Source organism: Charadrius vociferus, unplaced genomic scaffold (genome assembly GCF_000708025.1).
Source record: "Charadrius vociferus isolate BGI_N301 unplaced genomic scaffold, ASM70802v2 scaffold251, whole genome shotgun sequence".
Taxonomy (NCBI): domain Eukaryota; kingdom Metazoa; phylum Chordata; class Aves; order Charadriiformes; family Charadriidae; genus Charadrius; species Charadrius vociferus.
The window spans coordinates 2276147-2298584 of NW_009646963.1; the positions used below are offsets into that span (position 1 = coordinate 2276147).

Below are 22438 nucleotides of genomic sequence, written 5' to 3' on the forward strand. Positions count from 1 at the left end.
GGAAATGCTAACAAAAGAAACAAGTTCAGCAACAATGACTCTCCGAGAGAGGTCCTGGAAAAAATTAAATTTTGAGGGTTTCTAGTACTATGAACAGTAACTCCATCTCACGAAGCTCAGTACTTAACAACCAGGCTGACAGAAACGTAATGCAAGTACACCTCTACAGAGAGCAGTCAGTAGTATGCAATGTTGTGGGTGTGTAGAGGTTCCTGAGATAACTAATTCTTTAACTCTGTTAGCTCTTCAGAACATATTTTCTTGCCAGAGTTAGACACTGAGGGGTTCCACATAAAAAGCTTTAACTACTTTTTGTAGGTTTCCTGCAGTTGTATTTGTCACACAGTTTCCTAGGACTCTTCTCATGCAAGGTCTGTGCTACTGGTTTACCCAAGAGATGTAGCTGCACCTTTACTTTTTTTTGTGCTTGAGGGGATACACAGCAGAAGATTTGCAGTTAGGAATATTTTCCTGGAATGTAAGAGTCTTCCCAGGCAGAGGAAAATTATAGCATCTACTATTTGCTGAACAGCACCGGTGATTCATCCGTGCACCTTCAAGGACACCACTTGGTGTTTAATGAATGATTTGCATAGAAAATTACATGAGTGTTCAAATACATATGTATTTTTCCTAGATACTTGAGTTTTCTAGCAGAAAGATAAGATTCTGCCAGTGAAACCCTACAAGACTTAAAGAACGTGCTACTGCCTGTAATCCAAAAAGCAAGAAACTTCTACTCAAGCCACAAGATTGCTGAGCAGTACTGAAACATGGCAACGCTCTTCTATCCTTTACACCACATGAGCAAAGGTGAACAACAGTGTAGCACACACATTGTATACATATTGTACCAATACTGCCGGCAAAAGAAACCTTGTGGTCTGCAGCGGATGATATTTGTAAACAACTGCCAGAAGAGAAGTTCATGCTACATAAAATACAAAAAGTCAAGACAAGAAAATTCTGTTCCTGCCATCACAAAAATCAAGCTTTCACATCTTTTACTTTCCAATTCCATGCTATCAATCAGAATGTTTACACTCCGTGTCAGCCTAAGACAATGCAAATTTGGAATACAAGAGGAGGGAGGTAGTATTGCGTATTTTATGAATAAGTCTTCTCATGAAAACTTCTGTAAGTGTAAACTCACCAAACTAAAGATAAGAGTACACCTAATAAATACTATTCAGACAATTCAGCAGCTAGTTCATATTCGGTCCAGCAATTTTTTACTTGAAATTTAACATTTATATTCTAATTTAATGTGGAAAAAGTTTAAAAACCGAGATAGGCCAAGCAAGTATTTTCCTTGCAGTGGTTATTTAAAAAGGATAATGAGGAAAGGTTCCAGCACATCTACTCTAAAGCTAGGACATAGCCCCTGTCCCTGTGTAATACCTGGAGGCCAGCTGGCATTGCTGGATTTGCTTCCAATCTTGTTCGTTGGTGGAGATTTGGCAGGTAACCAACTATCACCAGCAGGGCCTGCATGGCCACCTAGTGGGTCGCCCTGAATTATGTCAAACTGGTTGTAGGGCGATCCTCCGCGAGCCTTTCCAGGGGGCACTATTGCACCTGAAGCATTAAAAAGATACATTTACACTCAGGAAAGGTTGGAATCTTTACGAGTATGGTATACTAAAACAAAAAAAAAAATTAAGATGCATACTGGTGAGGTAAGACATTCACTAACTTGAAGTGTAATTTCATCTAAGCTATTTCACCTCTGGCACGATGATACTGCAAAGGCATTTCCAAAATACCCAGCCCCCTTCTTACCATTTTTGTGCATATTGGCATCTTGTGAAGCCACAGAGGGCAGCCCTTCCATCATAGTCCACTGCTTAAAGCGGCCCAGCCTCTTCCCCTCCCACCATGCCATAATCCATGCCACTTGAGCCAAAGCCTGTGAAACAAACAAACAAAACTCCATTGCCATTTGCTCTTTTGGCTTAAGTATCTTCAAACAGGAAGTCACTGTGATCATAAGAAATGTAAAAATAAAAAACCAACAGTAACAATGAAATGTTCAAGAGGCAACTTTCAAATAAGCTTGTTAGGTCAGTATGTCACGAAGATGCGCTTTGTTATTAGGTTTGTCTTCTTCCTATGTAATGAAAAACAATGCAATTTGATCAAGAATTGACTCAACATAACTTTTGCTCTAGTGCTTACACATAAACTACTTATTTCTGGACCCAGACATAACTGGCTAATATGGTAACTATAGGCAACGCACCAAATATCTTTCCACAGATCACTTACCTGAACCGTATCCAGGTATTTGCCCTTTGGTCTGTAAATCTGAGAGACCCACATTCAAAGGATTGGGTACCATGCTGTCTAAATGTGGCTTAGGCCCAACAGGGTGGGATGGTGAATGCTTCATGCCAGGCTGCCTCTGCTGCTGCTGCTGGAGGGCACTCACCATACGAGCAATCTGCAAATGAAAGAAAAGACTGGGGATGATATACTGTAACACAGAACTCCAGTAAACATGAAGAAACAGTGACTTGAAGGAGATCCAAAGGACCTTGCTCTCTGAAAAGCGCAATCTGAAGAGAGCAGATGACATTACTAGAGCCAGCGCCGTGTTTGCTGCAGACTGCATTTTCCCAGCACGCTTTATACTTCATATGATTGAGAAAAACAGTGTCACACCTGTTGCTCCTGCTGTTGTCGCACAGCTTGAGATAACTTCCTCTGGCTCTGCAACAGCTGCTGCTGCTGCTGCTGCTGCTGAAGGAGGAGCTGACATGCCTACAAGATAATTGGGGGTGGGAAGAGTGAAAATACAGAGCTCATGAAGTGGAATATAGTTGCCAGGAGCTAGTCACTAGCAAATGCTTTCAGAACTTAGGTAAACTGTTTCTCATTCCACACACTCAAATAAGATGACAATGAATGCATTAGAGGAATACTATATCCTGCACTTGCTTCTAATTTAACATCATGCAACAGTATTATTAGTACCTGCTTTATTACCATCACTATGACTACAAGTCTGAAGAAAACTACATTAAAAATCAACAAACAACTGCATTCTGTACAAAGACATTGCTTAGAATCATTACTAACCCACTGCAACATTCACAATAATTACACAGGCCTGTTTAGTTTATCTGCTGCCCTCTAGCAGGGCTCTATTTTCCTTTAAAACAAACAGGGAATACTTGTACAAAAATAATACAAGATCAGTAGAAGGAAACAGAATTGGAACAAACATAAAAAGAAAACTCTTTCAGCAGACAAGTTGTAAACAGTCTGTCCCGCAAGATTAGAAGCTACTTACTAATTGAAACTGGGGAATCTGTGGAAGCTGGCTCAGCATGGCAATCTGTTGTGGAGAAAGCTGGGGGCCCATATTGAAAAGACCAGGATTCAAGCCACTGTTGGGAAACTGTTTGAGCATGGAGGCCGAAACCTGCATGGAAACCAGTTACACATCCTCAAGAAATGCACTGCTATGAGTAAAAAAAAAAAGATGAAGTATTTCTATAAAGGAATAGGTACGACACCAATCTCAAATGGCTTTCTGGGAAAGACATAACAGATTTATTAACACATCACATTTAAACATGCACAATCTATGACTTGAGCAGAGTGAATACCTCACTTGATTGACAATATACAGTATTACATATGTAGATGCAGACACACGCGCACACACACACAAAGGTTCCTCCCCCAACCAATTGCTAGAGACGGCACTAAATTAAAATGCAGATATATATGCAGCTAACCAGTAATCACAGTACTGCATTATCACATTAAAAATGTACTGCTTGACAAGGGAAAAGAAAGGCATTCAGACAGTCACTGGAGCAAAGAAACAGTGCCTCACAGAAAGGGTTAATCTCTTTTACTATAGCTTATTCAGCATACAAAGACAGGAGTAGGTGGAGAAGAATCCCCCCGCTTCTCCCTGTATTATTTGAGAGTTACACAAGTAGAATTCAAGAGAATCTCCAAAAGTCTTCACCAAGTCCAAAGAAAAAGGTAAACCTGTGCATTTGGAGACCCTGAGGTCTTAGAGCTCTGCAACGTAAAAGCAACATACAGCCCTTCATCAGGCAGGAGGCACAGGACAAGACTGCTTGAAAAAAATTAAGCAACCTGTCACACTTCAGAAAAACTTTCAGCTTTCACTTTTTGTTGTTGTTTTTAAAATACTTTGCAAAAGCCTATGTAAGACACAGAATTCCTAAATCCGCTTCGAGGTTTAAAAATACTGGTAGCAATCATTTACCACCAACTGTCTTGGAGAAAGAAAGAAGGCTAATCTTTTTGCACTGAGTTTTAAGCACTTTCAGCTATGAGTTTTATTTTTTTATCTTACCTAAGTTCTCAATTTCTTAACATCAAGTCAAGACTAGGACAGATGTGTAAGTTAACTTCAATGATCTGCTCTGAAGGCTGTACCTCTACGTTTTACAAGTAACCAGTTACTATAAATTCCTTACCTGGGGAGAAAGAAATTGGGGAGGCACTTGCGCCCGGATATTGGGGGAAGGATTTAGTGGCTGCACTGGTGTGTGCATGCCCCTCGATTGTGCTGTGCTGTTTCCAAACAAACCATGATTGCCACCCTATAAAATTAAAGCAGTAGTGAGAAGATGAACCTTTCAGGATAATGGATTTCTATGCTATTAACTACATATCAATAACAATGAGGCAAGTGCTGACTTAAACAGAGTATCCTTAGCATTACTGAGATGTTTGCCCTAAATTAGTAATATTCTACCTGGGTTAAAACTACTGTACTACATTGTCGAGATGCAGGCTCTTTCTCCTTATATGTTGAAGAATCATATTTATCCACTTATTTCAAAGCACATACCAAAGCTAATGTTTTCTATTTTGCACTTTACATGTTGGGAAATGGAAACTTGGAGTACAAAGAACATGCTCAAAAAAAACCATTCCATTGGCTTAAAAGTATGGCAAGACTGTATCAACAAGAATTTTGGACCATCATTTTAGAAGAGTCAGGTACTTTTTCTGAGAAGGTTGTTGAGATATAAGCCTATGACTTCCTCCACAGGCTTTTCACTAACCAAAATTAGAATTCAAAAATTTTATTAAAAAATTTCCTTCTGATGTGAAAATTTCAGCACTCTTTTCCTTTTTTTTTTTTCACTAAAATGAAGAGCAGGAAAATTTTCAAGTGAGAAAAAAATGTCTGATATTGGTTTTTGTTCTCCCAGTGATTATCTTCTAACACCAGAAAATTTTGAGTTTTTTCTTTAAATGAGAAGTATTTACTGTTTTATAAGCAACTTCTGTAATAATAAACCCTACTGCATGAAAAAGACGAAGAAAATTCATGAGTATGTTTCACTATTTCAGCCTCTGAGCTGACTGTCTTCATTTGTAACATCTTTCACCAAAAGCCACAGGAAATGTTATGGACAGTCTCCTACGCTATAGTCACATGTTGTTGCTTCTAAAAGCTGAAGCTTGTGCTCTGAAAGGTCCTTATATACCGTGATTCCGCCCTTTCCTTTTCAAGACCGTCAGAACTTCCTATCTATCAGGCTGTTTATGATCCTCAGAAACCTGGGGTTCTAAACAGCACATTTTCCAGCCCTCAGCCACCAGCCTCTGTCCTCCTTCTCCATGCCAAGACTGCTGTATAAATAAATTCATCGTTCTTCCAAACTGAGGTTGTGCAGGCCTTCTCCAAAACCCTTCCTTCCCTTATATACCAAGATTTCATAAACTTTGCCTCCCTTCTACTATAATACTGTGCATCCTCCACTATCCTTTTGCTAACAGAGAAGTCTCTCATCCTGCTTCTACGCTGGCGGCATTACGGATTGTCTCTTTCACCTGCATCACATTTCACCTCCTTAATGTAGCTTCTCTTCCAGAAGCGACTCAAGGTGTCATACTAAGCACACAGGAGGATAAACAAAAACCCCAAGAGACAAGAGTTTTTATTCTGGAAAGAACTGACTAGGGTCAACTACACATTAAAATTTTTGAGAGGTTTGAAGCTGCAGTTACACTTTCAGCCCTCCCTAAAGCTCAACAGAGTTCTGCACACCAAATCAAAGAACATGCCTGCAATTTTGGACTTAATCTGATGTTCAACACTGTCACATAGAAACAGAAAGACAACACAAAGAAACACCATCATGTTAGGCATGTGACTACATAAACTAGTCCAGTTGCAATACTTAGTTTCTATTCTTTCATTTCCTAGTATTCCTGCAATATTTTCTTCTAGCAAAATGCAAAACATAATAGCCAGAAATTCTTCCAAACTGCAGTTAACCACTTCATTTCTTCCCCACCATTACTGCATATACAGAACAAAAATACTGCTACTTCAAGAGTTTTTCAAAGCTACTAAATCAATGCCTTCTTTGGGCTGTGGGGAAAGGAGAAGGGAACACGCACAATGCAAACTGACTGCAAATTTTTAAAGGCACTTTTCTACATACAAGGTCATTGGGTCTGGAAAAATTCAGTGTTAGGGGGTGGTGGGGCAAATCAACAGCCTCTAACTGGGTTTTAAACAGCAATTAAAATATAAAGGTTGCTGCTAACTTCATGACTTCTGAGAAGCACATCTACCTGCTGCTGCACTTTGATTCAGGAAGTAAGAGGCCAACAAAACCAGATGGAATACATTTGGATGATAGGAACCAAAGTGGATTGATTCTCAATGGCCTGATAGAGCTGAAATTTCCATTAACAATATTAATTTATTTAGTAGGAAAACAAATGCAAGCAACCAACTAACCAGGATTAAGCCCAGGTTGCAGCCTTATAACAATGCATCTTATAAGGTGGCCTGCTTACTTGTCTAGCAGCGAAGTTTTGGGGACTGAGCCCTGAGCCGATTGCCCCAAGGCCGACGTTGGATAGTGTGGAACCAGAGGGAGACAGCTTGTAGCTGGGAGAAGGGGAGAAGGGAGAGCAGGGAGCCTCATCCCCAAGGCACCCATCTTGATTGGAGAAAGGCAAAGTCAGCTGAAGCAGCAGTTAGCCAACAGCAGGAGTTGGTTAGTGAAGCAACAGAATGCAAGAGGAGAGAAAGAGGGACGGTGAGTGACTAGGAATAAGCAAAGTTAATTTGTAATAGCAATTACAAGGACAAAACTTCCGACTCAAATGATCACTTGACAATTAAGGTTTTGGTCCAAGGAGATAATCAATAAATTCCTAAAGGTTTCTTTTAAAAATACATTTTGAACTCTCAAAGGTCTTTTCTGTCAGTGGCTACTACCACTACAGAAACAAACAAATCTTGAATGAATTCCTAATGTTAGCACACACCTACGAACATAATTTGTTAGGAACGCATGAGCTTTGCTAGTGGTATTTATTAATTAGGCCACCAGAGGGAGTTGACAAAACTGTTTTTTGGCCTGTTATACCAAAATGGAGGAGTTAAAAAAAATTCATTGACAGTAACACGCCTTTAGAATTTTTAAACCAAATTTCTTTTCCAGTTAACATGTGATAAACTTAAACTGTATTAAAAAAAAACCCAAAACCTAAAGCATTCTGAATCTATTGGAGACTCTCCAATTCATAATGTGAAGCAATTAATGTTTGATAATAACAGTGAAACCTACTATTTAAAATAGGCAAGAATATGAAATAAACACTACCATAACATACAACAGATGTCACAGAGAAACAGATGTCATACAGAAGCTTACAGTACATGGACATACAGCATAAGGGGTTATGGAATTTAGAAAGGGTGTTTCCAATAAATTACAGACATGAAAGCAGAAAAACTTTGGAAGACTGCGATTACTTATGTTTACTTAGATCTAAATCATTTTTTACAGTAGATGATTGTAGTCAGTAGCTGAAAGAATCACTGTGATGAAACCTATAATGAATTTCATTGCTACCAGTACTTTACCCTTCCAAGAAAAACGAAGGAATTTCTTTCTGTCTGCATTAAGAGCAGTCTGTTCTAGAACAAAAAGCCTCATTCTCCCGACATAATTTAGCTTGTCTATGCACAGCTGACACCTGTTTTATATACACATTCATTCTACAAACATAACTCCCCCCACCTTTTATTATTGAGTTTGTCCAAGGTTACTGAATTTTTAGTACTTCCAGAGGAGCAGAGTAAAAACTGGGACCTTGAACACAGAGGCTGATATTAATTTATCTAAAGATATTTCTCTCACCTTCTCAAAATAAGGCCCACTATCTGTGGTTCCCATGTCTTTGGAATTAGGTGGACGGAACCCAGATCGATCCTTTCTCATCATGTCATTAAAATCCCCGAGATTCATGGCTCGTTTATCTACCTCAAACTTCTTATCTGGGAGACCACCTGTTTTAAAAAAAAAAAAAAAAAAAAGAGGAAAGGCATTGAAATTAGTGCCAGTAATCTCTACCACTTTTCACAACAGCAGGTTCACAGCCAAAGAAAGAATCTTTAAAATCAGGGTATAAATTAGATTTGTTGTACAATTTAGCACAGCTACAGTTGCTATTAGAAGTGTTGAAAAATTAAAGTAGGAAGATTAATTTTTAAGACTGAACAAGCCAGTTTAGTTTAGAGAGTTTAATGCTAAGTATTTCTCACAATTTATGTACAGATATAAACATATGCATTTCTACAGCAGCCTAGTTCAACTGATGATATTCATTTATACATAATTCTCAATGTCTTCCAAAACTCACACTGTTATTTATTGGTATCCAGTATCTATAGAGACACCACTATTTAAGTTCTCCATATACTTAGCCTTTACTGGGTTTGGCATTGACAAAGAATTTCTCAAACTGCAAAACCATGCGCATAATTTGATTACAACTCTCCTACTGTCATGTGACCTTAACTCTTGAACACCACAGATCATCGGTATAGTGTAACTTCCAGACAGGCAACCAATCTCCCTCAGCCTGTATGCAATGATTACACAAGAAGTAACAGAGACATTTTTCAAATATCCCCTACAGTCTCCTGCCATTATTTAGTGAGTAATCTGGTGGAACACAAGGAAGAGATGTTAATAACAGATGATCAAAGTGTAACATACACAGTGAACAAGACATCATCTTTCTCTATAAGCTTATCATCAGCCAAGTGCTGATGGAAGGAAGTTTTCTACTTTACACAGTGAACTGCTGCCAAAGAACAATTTTTTTTTTTCATATTTGGCACCTGTAAGATATCAGATGCATAATGTTATGCTAAAGTAGATGGAAAACATCGTCGTTTTAAAATATGGACAACATGATAGAAATGAGCTTTACTGGTATTTTTAGTTTTAAGTAATTTTGTTTAGTAGCAGAGACGGCCTTTCCAAGAACAGTCAGAAAAACCTGTCACCACAGTTAACCAAAATCTACGACTCTTCCAAAGGAAGCTGGTGATAGGTATCTTACCCTACCACTGACAAAACACTAAGTCTTTATCAAACAGAGCAGACAGCTAATCACTCCAATACCTTCAAAACACTTACCTGCTCCTCAAAAAAGCTTCTCCAAGCCAACATCTCTTCTTAATGTCCAATAACAAACTATTAATATTCATAGGTATGTTATTGACAAGAACATATGAAATCAACCACTAATTACATGGGGTTTTCTTGCTGGCACAGCTTTCAAAGTTGATCCAGCTTCATCCTTTCAGATGCCTTCAACATCATTTATCACCAAAACACTTGACAAATCACTTACATATCTTGGCTTGTAACTGGAGTTATACTGACCTGGATTAGCTCAGCCCTTTCTAACATATCCTAAAAAGCTAGAACTGGCTCTGCAAAAGCAGTCACATAAAATGTCACGTACATCTCAATCCGGTCAATACCTACATCTAACCACAACACAAATGCCAGCAATGCACTATCAAAAGGCTTGTGTGCTTTAATTCTAGACAGGAAGCCCTGACCGTTAGTTGCTTGAAAAGAAACTGAAAGTGAGACAGAGTTGCATCACTATCTGAAATGAAACTGGGTCAATGCCAACACAAGATGACTAAGCCACAGAAACACCCTTCTGTCTCTTCAGCTATCCTGATGATCCAATCAACTCCTCTAACATTACTGAATGATGCCTTGTAAAATGGCTCGTTAAATAACATGTAGAGCATTAAACAGCACCTTTAAAGGCTTCAAGCATAGATATGCATGCCACTTAGAGCTGAGGCAGCTGCTCAAACTTCAATATAAACAAGGCCCTGCTAGGAGAGATGATCGCATTCATTTATCCCATTCATAGAAAATTCTAACGCAGCCTTGAAACCTGTCACGTGAGTCTGTCTTTTGTACTTGCTTGCCAACAAAAGCTATAAATAATGCAGGTGGCTGAAGACTAGCTTTACCTTACATAGTACAAGATGACCATTAAAATCTGAAGTTTGAATTTTACCCTCTGCAGTAGGCAAGAACACTTGTACATGAATATGAAGCCCCAGATCCTCTACATGCAGAAACGTACAGCAGGTAAAAAGTCCAACTGTCTTCATAACAGAAGACACTCCATCAGTTCTTGGATTTTTCCCCACAACAGCTGTGAGAAACACTGAAAAACGCAAATTGAAACAAGAGCTTGGAAGATGACATCCACGCCCTAGTGAGGAAAAAACCACCCCTATTAAGTAGACCTCCCCCACCACACTCATACAGCTTAAGAGAAAAATAAGCATTCTATACAAATAAAATTATATAGTGTGATCCTGTACTGGGAGATAGACAGAAACTGCTGTTGAGCAAAGTTACCTAAAACATTTGCAAGCAAGAGACTCAATGTGGTGAAAATACATACATCCAGTGGGGTAAACCAAATGGGAAAAAAAAATACATTTGAAACACGTTTTCTGCTTGACCAAAAACATTTTAAAGATACTGGTTTTATGCCTTTACCATAAATTTACATCCCGTAAGCCTACTGAGCAAGCACATGGGCTTAGATAGCAAGGTGTTGCACCTGAATGCTAAATCAGGTTATGGCTTTGTAAAGTATTTACAATAGACAGCTGCATGAATTGCATTTGAATCAACAGAAATTGGAAATGAATTCCCCAGTCTGTACAGGTGATTTGAGAATTTGGTGATCTGCAGAGGTTGCAAGCAATACACTTATAAAAAAAAAAAAAGACAAAGATGGTTGTCAAATAGAGGGAAGGAAAAGATAAAATACACTAAGTGGTTTTAACAAGCTACTTACTGTAGCAAACTTCATGCCTCAGGACTTACATACTAGGACAGATTTCAATGGAAAAAAAGTTGTATCCTATTCTCAAAGTAAAAGAAGCTATCCATTGAAGGGTTTTGATAGAAAAATAATAAAACAGAGGAAGTAGATCTGCCCCAGGCATGCTATTGAGCCATCTCTTTTCTGTCTTAGCCAGTAAATAAAAGCATTGCTCCAGCACCTTACAATATAAGCAACAAATTTTTCAAACAAGGAGACCGAGGTCAACATAGTAAGAACTACTTACTGACAAACGGACCTATTTTACGATACATGATGATCAGAGCCAAGGTGCTCCATGCATACCAAAGCCAAGGTTTTCTTCGATATGCATGGTGTCTCCCAGCACAGATTTAACTCTGAGATCAAAATGCATTTACCCATAAACTGGGAAAATATCATGCTGGGAGTTATCTAGTTAGGAATCATCCTGGGAGATACCAAGTTAGGAAAACCTGGCATGTTGCAATCCTGACTGAAAAGCAGTTGAACTTTGTAAGTCCAACTTTTAAAGTTTAGAAGTAGATATAGGCTAAGCAGAACAGCTTATAGTTTTCCACAAGCAACAAGAGCAAAACTGCAAAGCAGCGAAGTAACAGAAAAGCCTCAGCAAGATCTGTTACATTCTTTAGTCTTTGAAACAGAATACAAACTACAATAAATGCCTCTACCTAGGATGAAGGATGCCACCATTAATGGGCATACCAAACTTAAAAAAGTGCAACATATCAAGACTAAGCATGTAACCTTTCCGCACCATTTCACAGGATATTCTGAGCATCAGCCATCTTTCCTCAGAAGGTCTGATGGCCTTAAGGTCCTTGGCAGCAGAAAATTCTAAAGAATCCAAAAGCTTAATTTGGAGATAAAGAATGGAGAGCTATAATCAGCATAATCCAGCCTACCATCCTCTTCATTTGTATATTCTTAGATCTGCTCATTAACAGCAGCATCTGAAGGCAGATATGAACTGAACATCCAAGAAGATGACTTATCTCTGTCTAGAAGATCTTTAGAGAACCATGATACAATCAGAGCCTGAATTCTAAAGACTGTATGAGGCCAAAATGGAGAGATCCAAAAATTCTGCTACCTTCCCCAAAACTGCATTGTACTATATAAATGCACACTTTAAAAATCTCTTATTGGGATCCTTAACTATTGACAGGAAGAAAGCAATTATGGGAAAAATAAACCACTTAATCCTCTATGAAGTGTGATACACATTTTAGAATGTAATGGATGCTAAACTGAGACACACTGCAGTTATTTGGATTGCATTAGAATATCAAACCTGGAATTGATAGTAGATGCAAGTAAGTCTTGACAGCCACAACTCTACCTTTGGTACCAACAAAGATTAATGGATATTCCCAACAAAAGAAGTTTTCTGGTTGGGAAAATCCTGACTTCAGCACCACATGTGATGCTACAAGAGTGGCAGATGATGAAGTACTCAAGACTGTGACAGTGCTGGTGCAAAGAGGGTCAACATCAGAGCAGACTTCTCACAAGGCATAATATTGGGATAATTTGGGCAACGATACTAGAAAGGCACAGAAGAGGTACGGCAGAATCAGAATGGCCCAGAAACTGCAATTATAGCACAATGGCCAGTTTCACAAGAACTGCCTCCTGTAGTCCCTAAAATCTACTATTCAAATCAAGAACGAATATTTACACTGCTTGCATTTGCAGGGTTTGAACTTGTGCTATCTAGTTTTCCACTGCTATTGGAAGCTCCCACAGTATAGGTTCAATTTGAATCATATGGCCATTGTATCACTAGGACAGAAGATACTTTAGAAGAAAGCAGTATCTACTACTGGATTACTTTCTGGGGCGGGGAAGACATCAGACTAGTCAACTGTCATGACACCTGTAAAAACATAAAATCGAAGATGGCATTTATTTGAGAGTTGAACAAACAGCTCTTGCTACTAGGTCCTCACCTACTGCCACTATTTGATGTTTAGATGCGGAAAAAAAAAAAAAAGAATCAGGCAATGAAAGAAACCAAAAGTTGCCACAAAGACAGGATCCAATGCACCAAACTGTAGATGCAAATGATGTTGGAAAATGAGATTACTTAGTGCTTCGCACACAGTCAGTCACAGACCTGAACATCGTAACTTCTTTGGCAGGTAATACCTCAGAAGTAAATAGATTCTATCCTTGATGTTGGATACGGCCAACTTGTATCACAGGATTTCAGAACATATTTTGAAACTAACTGTACTTGACTTGCAAACACCATTTTTAGTTGATCCAGAGATCCCACAGACTGTGACCTGACACAGAACCACTTTTGCAGGTGGTTCTTCAGAGATACCACCCCAGATCATCAGTAATTAACAGTCTCCCACAGGAAATTTAGAACCATGATCAGAATAAGCATTGATTCCAAGTCAGTCACTTCCTCCAGCCAGCCCTCCCCTTCTTACCAAGTCCTTTCTGTCCTTTCAGCAGCACTTTGTGCCTGCATGCATCCATGTCTCAGCTGAGGCAGAAACGTTTGCTATTATGCAGAAGTAGGTGGAAACAAGCAGCTTGGTACCAGCATGTTTTTAAACATGAAACAGGTAAAATGGTTCCTGTGTAACAGCCATAAAATGGGTCTTAGTGCTAATCACATAAGATTCAGAATCAATGGTGTCCAAGCCTTCGTAACAAAGTATTTGCACTGATGCAGGGATCCCCTTCCAGACACTATACACACACACTTCTCTGATGCTGACAGGGCGTACCTCACCTACACATGAAATTCACTGTTCTACATGAGAGTTGAAAATATTACTACTACTTTGACGTATCATCCTTTGGAATAAGAATTACAGGCCTCTGGCTTTTGACATTGTAATTGGGAGGAATCTGAGGCCTCTGTGACATTCCCAACAGTTACAAAATAAGATGAACACCTCTCTCAAATTATTGTTGGGTTTGTACAGCCGCAATTTAGTCCTTTAAGTTGACTAGAAGATCTGTCGTTGTAGCTAGGGATATGAGGGATACTCCTGCTTCTGTAGATTTTTAAGAACCAAAAAATTGAATAGAAGTAGTCCCTAGAACATGAATGAAACCCTCCTCCCCTTTGTAAGTATCAAAGACTATCCTGTACAAGTTTTTAGCCTTACTAAGCCTTCAAAAACTTGATAACAAATAAAATAAACAATTGGAACTGCAGATTTGGATCATCCCTTTTTTTAATAGATACCTTAGGAATCTTGTACGGAAACCACCTCAAACGGCAACTGATTTCAGAAACCTATGGTACTTCTATTACAATACCATGATAGCAAATATTCAGAGACAATTTGGAGAAGAACAGAATGCAAAACGGAATCTGATTTCAAGATCAAAAAAATTTTCTGTGAGAGTTCACTACCTAGTTTGCCAAAGAACAAAGTCATGACAAATTCAAAGATGACTAAATGGGATTAATCCAAGTGGTCAATTCCATCTCTCATTTACAATAGTGTTTTCCACACAGCCCATCCCACTTAAACTGTGTCATATTTGTGGTAAGGCTATCAAGACTGAAAAATCTAGTTCTACTGAGCAGTAAATTGTAATAGCTTGAAGCAAGCAATTGAAGAAATCAACGACAGAAGATAGTCTTTTCCCTCACATCACCTCCAGGGAGCTGTGGTAATTGGGGTGTCCTACTGCTAAGAGCTAAAACAGTCCTCCTCTTCCACCAAATGAAGAGGTATCTTCACTTCCTTGAAACAGGAACAATGTTAACGGTAACAAACTACATGGATCAAACAGTCTTACAGGATGTCCCTTCTGTAAGTTGTAGCTCTGTGCTGTACAGATATACATGCCAATCTTGCATACCAGCATCAGCTGCTTAACTATTCAAAGCCTACAGCCGAGATGCTACAACTCCATCTTTCCGTTATGAGGAGAGCTAACAGTAACACCTTTCCAAAGCACAGCATGTCATCCCCAGAAAAATACTATACATGATCTCATATTTCAAATGTATTTAATTTAAATTATACGCACCTACAGACAAGTCCATCTTACTGCCTGGAATGTCCTCAGTTTGACTCTGTGAGAAAAAAAAAAAAAAAAAAAAAAATCAGTTCCGACTTCTATGAAATGCTGAGGAATGTTTCAACAAATCAGCCCTTGATGGTTAAAGGTGGAATGAAGGAAGGACATGCCTGTGCCAATTAAAGTTTTATTCTAAACTAAAATCAAACACAAGGATTCCTGATATCACCCTGGACACCCCTCACCTCAACCTCCTAAAGCTGTACGTGGCAAGGTTACCCATACGAAACCAGCCACATGAATGCACGTGACAGAGAAAGATGGATACAGTTGCTCTGTGAAATGAACCTCTGTCCTCGTGTTCCAGTGGTTGAGAGATGAAACACTGAGTATAGTGGCCAAAATGATAGCTCATCCTCATGACCTGTCAAGTCATTAAATCTTGAAATGTGCTGCCAAGTTATTCTTTAGTTGGCAGTCTGGGACAGAGTGTTCCCATAGCTTTCAGAAGCATCTACGATGTAGCAGACTGAATTTGAGCTTAGGAGCCAATAGACATTACAAACTAATACTAGTCATGTCAGTGACAGTTTGTGCAGCCCTGGGCTTCTCACGGAACCTCTGCATTATCTTTCACTAGTCTGCATTACATACTATTCCTGCTTCACAGGATGACCGTTGGCACAATATTCTCTAAAATGTTTTATGAACTGGCATTTCAGAAGTTCTTAAAAAAAATAATAATCTATACGAAACTATTTTTAAGGTACTTCCCTGAAGATCTGTCTTGTCTTTACATGATGTGCCATTTATTCACTTTACCAATCAATCCTTAAGTACTAATTAATAACGAGCCCTTTTTGTTCTAAAAAGACCCTGCTGCACAGTATTTAAAATATAAATAGCCAAGACAGACACAGGGCTGTAAATCTCCTTTTCTAATAGGTGGCTGAGATTCAGAATGAATAAATAGCCTTGGACTAATCACACATATCTGATAAATACAGTGAGAAGCTGAAGCCTCTACCTTGAGTGCTCTAAACAGCATCTTATGAAAATAGTAAAAACACAAACAAAAACCCCAAATCCTATTACTTGCAAGGAAATTGCAATCTCAGAACAGCAGCAGTCATAAAGTATCTTTGAAGAGTAAAAGTAGATCTTGGGTTTTTCTGAGAACCCATTTTGACTAGCAAGGAAGTGCTGAATATCCAGCTGTTACAGGTACTATAATCAACATGGGAGCATAGCAAATGCAGGTAAAGAAGTAGTTACACCCTGTGAAACAGATGATCTTTTGGCTTATTTAAAGCTTACTGCTTTTTTACAAAGTTGGATTTTTACATTTAAAAAAATTTACTTACTAGCAAGCCCATATTTGAAAACTGTTTGGATAAAGGGTTCATCCACGAATCACTATTTCCTCCTTTTAATGCGCACTGAAGAGAAAAAAAACACAAACATTTTTAAGCAACTTCTTGTTTCTCAAATTCAGTTTCATCCTTGAGACACACAAGTGTCAAATGAAAATCCTGGTATCAGAGAAATTAATCTCCTGAACAAGTTACTTTAATTTTTTGCGCAGTTGGAAACATTTAGCAAATACTTTTTTCTTCTTTGCTCTCTTAGAAAATTGTTCATTGTTTGGTATACCAAACTGTGTAAAATGTTTATCACACCTTCAGTTTCATTCTGTAATCTTGAAAGTTTTGTGAATGTTATTTACTTTTTCCTCTGTTACAGTTTAATACATTCTTTAATCCACTACATACAGAGGTGGATTCTCTTCCTTGGCTTTCTTCCCTTTAGTATGGTTTCTCTTACACAGGCACTGTGCTGACCTGGCTCTCAATTTGGCCTTACTCTTATTTACAGGTGATCAAACCCAAAACTGAATACAGTTCAACAAAAAAGAAAGTTTTTTGGACAGTTGCTTTGATGGTTAAAATAAAAAAGCTTTAAGTGAGAAAAAAGTTCATGAGCATCATTTTTGCAAAATAGGAATTGTAAAACTCCATATCATGTCACAACTGTATTTCCTCATCCTGGGAAGCTGCTTTGCACTTGCCTTTTGAGTTTGCCCTACCTATACGATTAGAAGTAGACAAAGCATAGTTCTTTCTAACATTTAAAACAGTACCACATGTTACTGTACTAGAGAAATTTAATAAAAAAAAAAACTTAGAAAGCAATTTACTCAGGACTATAACCAAGCTTCTGCTCCTGTTTAAGGCCAAAGGTCAGTAACAACAAACACAAATCAGACCTAAATCCAACAGTCAATAGAAATAAGAAGTGCATGTGCCAAAGGGACTGTGGAATCCAAGCTTCAGCAGGCTATGCAAGGAGAACAGCAGCAGCCTAACACAGAAAGATATGTCAACAAGAAAAGAGCAATAGCCTTGGGATACTTATTGCTTAGTTTCATTTAGTAATGGCTCTGCAGCTTACATACCAAAAGAATCTGACACCTCCTGGCAGATTTATTAGTCATAATAGGTGTAATACATTAAAACAAATCCAGAAACCTCATATTTTTTTTACACTGTTCTAACTGTTGTAACAAGCACCTTCCTGGCTGAATTCTTTTTAAAGAACTATTGCAATGCTCTAACATATCAGTCATACTGCTTTCAGACAACACAGTAGTGATGAATCACTCAAGGATTTTACCTTCATTTGTGATTTCTTTCCTCCTTGCCCCCAGCTTGTTGAGTTGTGGGAGGAACTGCTTCCCTGAGAGCCTGCTGTGTTCCAGACTCCTCCCTCCTCCTCCTCTTCCCAGCTGGAATGACGTGTTCCTGTCACTGGCCCATCACTTTCTCCCCAGCCATCTTGCATAGATTTAGAACCTTTAGAAAAAGAAAAAACGCTCAAAAGCAGTCTACAATACCATGCAGCTGGTGACCTGACACTGCAAGATTAGCTGAGATCATCAGAACCCCAAAGGCCTTTTAAAAAAAAAAAGTGTCTTCACACTAACAGCTATAAAAACTTGTACATGAATCCCAGAACCCATGAGATTCGGTGACACGTTAGCATGTTGTGTTTTGCAACTATTTTCAAGCAATGTCAAACCCTAAAAGATACAAATAACCAGAGGGACCCCTTCTCTTATACAGATACAGGTGCGTTTGGATTTCTTTAAAAGGCAACCTATTATTTTCTAGTGTAAGACTTTAAGGACATTTAAAAACCAAGCGTGCTGAGGATTCTGGTCAGGGGGTTTATCAATTATTTCCTCTCTTCCTTCAAAATCATAACATTTCCCTTGCACTAAACTCTTTCATAAAATTACAGAAACAAAGAACTTCAAGGAATAACAACTAAGTAGAATCTGAAGTAGAGAACCTGACATTATATTCTGGTATATGTAACACTGAAAGTAATTTAATGTGGGAAAAAACCCTTCTACGGGAATGTCTGTTCTTAACAATGTCACTACGAAGAGTGATCAGCAGTGCTGTTTAAGTAGAGATGCCATTACCAGAAGGCTACAACCATTTCAACAAATCAATTCAGACCAAGGACCTTTCCCTGTTGGCTTCTTTTCTTGCTGTTACTCTCTAGCACCAGCTGTCAGGCAACTTAAGAATTCTAACCTCTGTTGACAAGCCAACAAGAGCCCAAATTCTCATCTTGTCCATTGTCCAACTGTTCTCCTTCCTGCTGTAACTCTTCTTTCTGCATATTTCTTCCCCAAGAATTTATCTCCTTTAAAAAGGATTTCCATCACCATCACCTTTTTCATAACTAATTCTTCAATTGTCTGGCTTTTGAGTGTGGAAATCAGGGATAAAAATATTAACACATGTAGCAGAAAATCTGAACATAAAAGTAGTAGGAATTGTAATTAGTCTTTTAAGGGTAACTCTACCTTGAACATGCTGAAAATAAGTACAGCAGCATTTCAAGGCAGTTTAAGAGCTACCTTAAAATCCATCATAAATAACAACTCAGATACTTCACAGGAAACATAACTTTTTAAAGTATATTCATTTGTGTAGCAAAATTGAGGGCCGCTTAGGAAAGATACTGGTCCAAGTGCAAAAAATCTACCTCTTGACACTTTAATCATGGTACTTACACAGAAAAAGCTACATTTAAGGATTATAACTGCAGAGTCAAGAACTTAATCTGGAAATGTCATATATGGGGTAGTCCATGCAGCTTTAATTTATTTCCAGCCACAGTGTTTAAATATAGTACTACGATCCCGGTTTACATGACCACAGATTATTATTCTGCACTGACAGCTTTCAGGTCTGAGATTCTTGGACATGAATATGGACAGTGGTGTGAAGATGACTTGCCTGTATCATTCCTGCTTTATTTTCTGCATTTGTTGAGTGAGGAGGCATAAATAGCTATCAATAGTAAGCAAAGGAAACTTCCAAGATAAAGACAAAATAATGATGTTACAGAAAACCGACTTTGTTCCTACTTCTGCCAGAGAATTTCTATGCAATGCTGGTAAAACTATGTTAAATCCTTTTTCTTGTTGTTAAAGAGGTGGGTAATGACCTATGCTTCCCTTCCTTGGCTCTAAACTCTTGTTTTCTTTTCCAGTCATTACTAGTCTCTGTTTCCTGTCCTTACCTTCAACCATAAATTATGCCTTTGTCCCAGTTTCTTCCTCCAACTTATCCAAGACATTAAATATCTCCCCTTACTCCACTGAATAACGTAGCTTTCTTCTCCATTCCTTCTGGGTTCCAATTAGAAAGGAGTTGAGACAGTAGTCACAGAACACAGGAGAATGAATATCTCAGCTCTTAATACTGGTGACCTACTACACCTCAACCTGAAATAGCCATGATGGGGAAACTCCATGTATTTTGCTCCTCTAGAGCTGGGGACAGCTTCCATCGAAAGCAGTGCACATACACTGCAGCTCTTCAGTTATGTCACACATGAAGACCAGTTAGGACAAGCAACTGACCATGCATAGTCTTTAAAGCCTATCTTAAATATTAATAAATCCACAGAATTTGCAATGGATCATTAGTATTTCCAAGGCTCTTATTTTGGTCATATTTAAGTGGCTTTTTACAGATGAAAGAAGAGATCCATCTAAAAAAAGTCTAGCATCCTAAAAAGCACTGAGTTTGTGCAGCAGGCACAGGAAGCATTAGAGCCATCCATGAAAGGTTCCTATAATGTTAATGCTAAGGAAGCAACGCTTTTTTTCCCCAGTTTTATTTCATAAATGGCCAAACGACTTAATTGTTGTAGGAGGAAGGGAGAATGACCCAACACCATACAATTTGTATAGAGCATTTCATTCCAAACATTTAACACATTGCAAAAGCAACTTGTAACTGGAAACAGTTTTACAGTGAGTATCATCAATCAAGTTCAGTAACAGTCATGTATTATCAGTATTCCCTACTGGAAACTTTACATCCAAATGTTATTGGCTTTGGCTATAACATTGCTATGTTGTATCAGTGTGTGATTGCTTTTGTCTGTTGTATTTTCCTTAAAAAGGGTGAAATAAAAATTCTACAAACAAATTACATCAGCAGGAAAGGAATCATTTCGACAAAAATAAAGCTCTTAATACAGCAAATTTTTAACTGCAAACTAATTTTAAAAAGATTTCAACAGCACCTCCTTCCTGAAGAACACAGCTGTAAGGCAGGTAATATCCACAAAACAATCATCCATTTAGGTCCAACCATAAAAGAAAGTTCAGTTCTTAGGAGCTGCAATTTTCCATGCTCATACAATAAAATAATTCAAAGACAAGTTGCATTACCACAGCATAGATTACCATGTAATGGCCTCCACAGCGAAATTCGTCTGTACTGTGCATTCCTTTTTCTGATATGATAGGAAAAAGTGATTTATCATGTTTAACAAGTTTATATGCTAAGTAATATGGGGGCAGCCAGAGAAGGAAAGACATTTTGAGAAAAAGACAATTTCCTCACTCAGATGCTCTAATGTTTCAACACTTCCACAAACTGGAGCTGCCCATTTAATTGCTCAGTTCAGAAATTTTTCATGACCTTAAAAGATAAAGTTCCAGTCATTTGTAAATGCTTAATCATTCATCCATCAAAATCTTACATGACATTCAACATTGCTTCTAGGCCTTAGATAACATTTCCTCCATGGGTGACCTATATCAAAAGGCCAAACACTAAAAATCTCCAGGAACATTGCAAAATAACTGGTATCTGGCCTATACTCACTAGGTTTCATGGCATTCGGGGTGTTGGAAGGTGCATTCCCCCAGCCTGTTGTCGATGCTCCTGTATCATCTACTTCACCCCACCCGGGACTGGTTTCATTTGGCTCACCCCAGGCGGACGTACCATTATCTGGAGCAGGTGGAGTGCTTTTGCTCCAGACTGCACAAAGGAGAAAGAGTTTTCATTACACACCATTTAGACAACAAACTATTTACTGCAGTGTGCAGCACCATGTCATTAATCTACTTCATTCTTTCTGTTGAGGACTTTAGATTCTCAATAGTGTGCAACAGAATGGACAAATGTTCATTCACATCAGACTTAGAGCAGGCACTGACCTCTAGGGATGAAAAAGAAGAGAATGCTATGATGAGTAATATTCTTCTCTCAGGTTCAACATGAACCCCACATCTAATGCTCTCTAGAGAAGGAACTTCTTTACTTTGAGGGTAGTGGAGCACTGGAACAGGCTGCCCAGAGAGGTGGTGGAGTCTCCCACTCTGGAGACATTCAAAACCCGCCTGGACGCTGTCCTGTGCAACATGCTGTAGGTGACCCTGCTCTGGCAGGGGGGTTGGACTAGATGATCTCCAGAGGTCCCTTCCAACCCTAACGATTCTGTGATTCTGTAATCTGGTCTGTCCACATCTAACCTATTCCTATCTGGCAAACTTTTGTGACCAATGAAGAGCACCAGACTAACTCAGGGTTTTCACATACTGGAGAAAGAATAAGGGCATATTTTAAGTACATACTAAAATGAAATCTTTAAAGAGTCACAGAAAAGATTACATAACAATAACATCTTAATATATTTCCAAGCTATGTAACTTTTTCTTGTCCTTATTTCAAAGAAGAAAATATTTTGCTAAGTATTCTTTATCATACAGCAGAGACAAATTGAGCTAAAAAATTAAATCACAGACTCACTCAATTTCAAGTGTTATCTGAGTGTTTCAGAGTAAAAAGTTTATGACTAAAAATAAGCAAAGAATTTATCCCCGTTTCTCTAATAATTAAATATAAAATATGTGATTTACTCTGGA

At 38.4% G+C, this 22438-nt stretch overlaps 1 protein-coding gene across 1 annotated transcript in view; it reads right to left on the bottom strand.

Moving 5' to 3' along the window:
* The window catches only part of TNRC6B (trinucleotide repeat containing 6B), a gene marked incomplete at its 5' end in the record, with an annotated part of 41521 nt that overhangs the window by 9662 nt on the left and 9421 nt on the right, over positions 1–22438 (bottom strand). The window contains 13 exon segments of the mRNA XM_009895285.1: positions 1402–1578; positions 1783–1856; positions 1858–1909; positions 2269–2443; positions 2665–2763; positions 3296–3427; positions 4467–4592; positions 6814–6984; positions 8169–8317; positions 15202–15247; positions 16557–16631; positions 17866–18044; positions 21393–21551. Coding sequence (XP_009893587.1) covers positions 1402–1578; positions 1783–1856; positions 1858–1909; positions 2269–2443; positions 2665–2763; positions 3296–3427; positions 4467–4592; positions 6814–6984; positions 8169–8317; positions 15202–15247; positions 16557–16631; positions 17866–18044; positions 21393–21551 — 1614 coding nt within the window.